Source organism: Nanorana parkeri, unplaced genomic scaffold (genome assembly GCF_000935625.1).
Source record: "Nanorana parkeri isolate BGI_ZX_2015 unplaced genomic scaffold, ASM93562v1 scaffold366, whole genome shotgun sequence".
Lineage (NCBI taxonomy): Eukaryota > Metazoa > Chordata > Amphibia > Anura > Dicroglossidae > Nanorana > Nanorana parkeri.
This window is the reverse complement of record NW_017306634.1, coordinates 1,106,468-1,112,384: the sequence shown is the minus strand read 5'-3', so window position 1 is coordinate 1,112,384 and position 5,917 is coordinate 1,106,468. Positions and strand designations below refer to the sequence as shown.

General features: G+C 41.7%; 1 protein-coding gene across 1 annotated transcript in view; it reads left to right on the top strand.

Annotated features, from left to right (window-relative positions):
- KNDC1 (kinase non-catalytic C-lobe domain containing 1) overlaps positions 1 to 4,772 on the top strand; it is a 98,388-nt gene extending 93,616 nt beyond the window's left edge. The window contains exons 29-30 of the mRNA XM_018558894.1: positions 1,229 to 1,386; positions 4,184 to 4,772. Of these exons, the coding sequence (XP_018414396.1) occupies positions 1,229 to 1,386; positions 4,184 to 4,415 (390 nt within the window). The 3' untranslated portion in view covers positions 4,416 to 4,772. The remainder of the gene's footprint in view (positions 1 to 1,228; positions 1,387 to 4,183) is intronic.
- The last annotated feature ends 1,145 nt before the right edge of the window (positions 4,773 to 5,917 follow it).

The window sequence follows — 5,917 nt, the reverse complement described above, 5'->3', positions numbered from 1 at the left end:
ATTATATATTTATTAGAATGATTAATTTTATACAGGATTTAAATAATAAGTATATCTAAACATAAGCATTAAAATGTCTTTTATCTTTTAACATTGTAACGCAACTTCAAATGCTATTTTCAATTTTTATACAGCTTTCCTTAAAGTGACACTAAACTCAGTAGTGAAACCTTAAAAATGCATTCAAGCACCTTAACTATTACCAACTGATTGATGCTGGAACGCACTGGATGGCATTCTGGCTGGCTCACTTTGTTTTGGGGCGGGAGGGGGCGTGACAGTGCATTAAAAGTCAATGGCACCGCAGCCACGGCCTCCGGTCGCAGTGCGATCGCCTGCACCGGAACACGTGACACATCAATGCATGCGGTCCGGTGCGGTCAGAATAAATTGTGCATGCAGCATTTTTTCTGACTGGACCGGAACGCAGGCACTGATGTGCCACGCTTTCTGGTGCAGGCAATCGCACTGTGGCCGGAGGGCGTTGTTGCGGTGCCATTGACTTCAATGCACCGTCACGTCCCCTCCCGCCCCAAAAGAAAGTTAGCTGGCCGCAATGCAATCCAGTGCGTTCCGGCACCAATCGGGCTGGAACGCACTGGGGCTAGTGTGAACTAGACAAAAAACTAAAATGAATATTATCTGTGTATTACTGGGCTGTAGATCTTCAAATAATCTCTGCATTGGCTTTTGTTTCCCATGGTCCCTGTGTGTGTGTTGTTAAGTAGCCACCGTTACAAGATCACTCTTGTGATGGACTACAATCTCAAAAACAAATTAATAAACTAAACGTTAGGATTGTAGTCTATCATAGGAGTGAGCTTGGAGCGGTGGCTACTTTACAACACACACAGGGAACAAAAGTACACCCCATCTAGAAGGAAGGACAGTGTCTGCATGAATTCATTGAGCATTTACAGCTGAGTGATGCACAAATAAGATACAATTTGTTAATAGTAAAGGTACTTCAAAGATATTAGCCTCTTCAGGTCATATTTACTTCTTATATGGCCCCATTCAGATTCAGTCCTGCCAAAATGTCACGCATGGGCAGAGGGCATCTTATGTATTTGGGCAATGGAATTAGTGCCTTACCTACTACTTGTTTGTTTTATCACAGGTATAAAGTTCCCAAGAACTTGTCTTTTGTGTATCTGCCATGTGTCTGAATTCACATGTATTTTTCTCAGTGTGCTTATAACCGTTTTCTGATCTTCCTACTCACCAGGTGTTTTTGAAGAGTGACAGCTTATGTCTGATGAAAGGAGACAGATTCAGAACATTACCCACAATCCCTTCTGCTTACCTCTTAGCGATGCATGTTCAGCAGCTTGAGACTGGCGGATTCACCATGGCGAATGGAGCATTTAAGTGGAATAAGCTTAGGTGAGAGTTGCATAGTTGGAGCTTTTCTTTATTTCCAAAGAGTGGCTGCATGTACTATATGAGTCTGTTCAAGTGATCTGGTCAGCTGCATATCACCGAGGAACATATGATACAGTATTTCTGAGATAACAAAACAGTGGAAATAATTTCCTTGCTATAGTCAATGTTGGCAATTTAAATGTTTCCTGATTGGTTGGAGAGAGAAACAATCCGGAACGAATCACACAAAACTAGTACTCTGATCCCGAGTTTTCCTATGTGCATTGTTTTTCTGTTAACGATCCACACTGATATAGTAAGCTTGATCAGTGAAGTTAGCAGCTCTGTCAAATAAGCCGGCCATGAACCACTTTAATGTCAGCTGAATTGGCTGAAATTTGAGCGACGGGTGGCCTGTAGATACCACCCAACTCAACAAAAGTCAATTTAAAAATCGACCTGAGATGGGCCGAAAATTATGTGCTGAACAATGAATGTATCTTATCAGATGCGTTCCCTCTTCAGACAGCCGTGGGTTCTGCAGCTGCCTGCATAAAATAGCCGGCAGTGGAGATTCCACCATCCATGCTGTCTGGCCTGTTGATTTTCTTTTCTTCTCTTATTCAGCCCGTGTATATGTGCATATGGCTAGCCTAAGGTTGAGTACATCATTTTCTCAGTGATTAGTATTCGGATTCTTGTGCGATCCAGGGAGGCCAGTAAGAAATGTTTACCATTCTCTTGTTGCAGCAATGAATTGTAGATACAGCTGTCTCAAGTTGTGTCCATTCTGTGGAATGTTCACACGGGTGCATGATTATTTTTAACAATTCCCATTTGGTACTTTCTAGATTTCTCTACTTCTTTACAAATACATGGGAGACAACCGTGTAACATAATTCACTAAATGTTCACTAAATGTAGTGAACATTTGCATCACAGGAAGTGAGTGGGAATCCCTCTCTCCCTAAAGTGATCTTGGAATAAAATAGAATAGCCGAACCCTGTAAAAGAAGTGTATTGGCAGGGACTTCTTATTCAGTATGGCCCCCCACCACTGCATGGAAGTAAATAATATACTCAGCTTTTCCTAACTTCCGTAGTGTGCAAGTGGGAGACTTGTGTCATCCTCCTAACAAAATCCATGGGAATGCTGGGCAGCCCAAATCTCACAAGAATAGGCTGCTGCACAGTATAAAGTTGCTCTCTTGCAACACTTGGGCCAGTCCACATTACCGGACATCTTGCTGGAAGCAGAATTCAACATACTTTATTGCTGTCTGCTTTGAGTACTTACCTGTCCATCAGGCAGGAAGACCAGACAATGCTCTCTTGCACAGTGCTGTCTGACACTGGTAGCTGACATTGTAAGGTGTGTTGGATAATCGGTCCCCTTCCATGTCATGCAGTTTTGCCCTCTAGCCTCTTCCTCACTACTGTGTGTTGTAGTGGCATAGCAGTCAATGAAAGGAACCTCCGTGCGAGGCAGGGATGGATCATCAAACACATCTTAAAATGTTACATACTAGTAGCGGCCATTGCTCTGTAGACATGTGCGATTCGTTTCGTTATGAATCGAAATTCGTAAGCATACGAAATCCGAATTGCAGTTTCCGAATTATATCCGAAATACGAAATTCCGTTAACGAATTTCGGATCCGAATTTCTTTGAAACAGGAACTAATATTACCCCTGTAAATGAGGTTGAACAACATGACAAGATTTTTTTCTTAATCCGAAATACGGATCCGCTGCTGCTGAGGCTTGCATTACAATACACAGGCAGGAAATACGAAATTCCGTTGACGTATTTTCGTTCTGTTACGAACATTCGTTATATTGAAGTTAAAAAGCAAAGTACATTTATATTGGAGTTGATGGTAGTTTTTTTTTTTAAGTCCGAAATAAGAAATATGGATATGGAATCTGTTAACGGAATTCGTATTTCGGATACAAAAACAACTACCACATCGACTCGAATATTAACAAAAGTATTTTTGCTTTTTAACTTCATCATAACGAATGTTCGTAAAGTTACGAAAATGTGCCGAAACTAACGAAAATCCGTATTTCGTACGAATCCGAATTGAGTTTCGGATACGAAATAATGGATATTACGAAACGGAACGAAACAAATTTTTTGACGGCGCACAAGTCTATTGCTCTGTAAGAGAGTGAAGATTGGACTGCCCACCTGCAGCACAGATAAGTGTAAAATATCCTATTTTACGGAGTTCTTGTTTTCCCTAATTTTTCTAATCGCAGCAAATGAAGGAGACAACCGAGTAGGGAAAAAGACAGCAATAAAACACAGGAAACGCATTCTCTGTATATCACACTGTTTCAGTAACTAGTCCTGTATATCACACTGTTTCCTTAACTAGTCCTGTATATCACACTGTTTCAGTAGCTTTGGTTCCTAAACGAGACACTTAATTAATAAAAAAAACTACTATCCTACTATCCTATATATCACACTGTTTCTGTAGCTTGTCCTATATATCACACTGTTTTTCAGTAGCTTGTCCTGTATGTATCACACTGTTTCAGTAGCTTGTCCTGTATATCACACTGTTTCAGTAGCTTGTCCTATACAGTGGCGTAACAACCGGGGGACGGGGGGGTCACTTGCCCCGGGCGCAGGACTGAGGAGGGGTGCCGTCACGACTTGTATATCACACTGTTTCAGTAGCTTGTCCTGTATATCACACGGTTTCAGTAGCTTGTCCTATATATCGCACTGTTTCAGTAGCTTGTCCTGTATGTATCACACTTTTTCAGTAACTTGTTTTATTCCCCATTTTCTTGTTTCCAATAGGAATATTGCAAAAGTCATAAGCCAGGTTCATGCGTTTCAAGAAATCCCATACACCTTTACTCCAGATCAAGATTTTCAGTTTTACCTCCGGCAGCGCATTTCACATTTCGGCGAGGCCGATATCTCCGCTTTGGCCGCTGACAACAACGCCAATTTCCATCACGTAAACTCTGAGAAACATTCTCGTAAGATCCAGGACACGCTGCGCAGAATGAAGGCCACGTTTCAGTGAAAGCCATAGACAGCACTTTACATTTGTCTCCCTTCAAGAAAACCAAAGAGCAAACTGTAGATGAGAGCTTCTGCGTTTTGATTAGTGGTCGCTGGTATTGGCAGATTAGGAGTGATGGTGATTGAAGGGACACAAACACTTACAAAAGGGCTCATGCAGTAGAACAATATCTGTTCCCAGCTTTTGTTGCTGAGTTGATTTTGCCCAATTGCAGAGTGCAATAATTTACATAAGCTTGCCTCATGTGTGCAGGTGATCATGTTAATGTGTTAGCCAAATCTTCTAGATCTCCCATTTTGTAATTCATGGCCGTCTCTTGAGAATCAGAATATTTGCATACAATATCATTTTTACTGCTAACCTATATTAAAAAGTAGAGGAAACTAATAATCCTGTAATGGCAAAGGTGCTTTTCAGGCTGCACTTAACAGAACCCACATGTAGACCGCTACTTTTTATCCAGGAGGACATCTTAAAATATTTTTCAGGTCCTTGAGAAGCCCTGCAAAAACCATTTCATAGGAAGTCAGTGGGAAAAATTGCCACTCTTACCGGTATATAAAAAGATTATTGGCACCATGCTGCTGGCTCTGCCCTGAACCTGAAAGGCACCATCAGATGGCAGGACCGCAGCTCAGGGAACCCCTAGACACCTCTGAAGGAACCCTAGGGTCCCACAGAGCCCTGGTTTAGAATGTCTGTTCTAAGATCAGCATGGAGGGACATAGGTTCAGCCCCAAACTGCAGGTGAGAAGTTATCAGGTGATGTAATATGGGCCAGTGTAGTTCGCATGTTGCAGCATTTGTCTTGCAGTTTATGGTGAAGAAGTAGAATCCCTGGCAGTGCTCTAAGGGTCTCATGGGTCTGGATATGCGTGTGTTTATGTGCTTTATTATCATGCATTAGTTCGTGTTTTTTCATTCAGTGAGCAGTTTATATGTATTTTTCTGAATGTGTTTTGTGTCAGTCATTTCACATTCAAAAAAACGGTTTAGTCATTTGTTCATGTCATGACAAACAAGCGCTGGTGTGTGTGTGTGACATTTTTGCTAATTCTTATGGGGGAGTGAAGTGCATAAAAATGTAACAAGCTTTCTAAAATCTGTTGGTTATTCTGTCTGATATCGCCAACAGTTAACAGTCCTATTCAATCCCAGCTGCAGATTCCCTTGGTAGGACACAGCAGTGTACTGCTTGGAACCGTGCAAGAGTGAATGCAAGGATGCGGCATGCACACTCTTTACTAAGGGTCTGCTTCACCCCAAAATGAAGAACAAGTATTTCCCTGTCTACGTAGGTAATATCACTGTGCACTTGCCAGACGTTCAAACAAGGAAATGTCAATTTAGTGAATCAATGGGGTCTGCAACTTCTGACGGCAAGCTGCAACCACTTTTAAATGAATGTGCTTCTGTATTCAGAGCTTGTGTGTACGTAGGAAAAGCAACACCAATGGATCACAAATGTATATTTCTGCTTAGCTGTCCTTAGGCAAAATGCC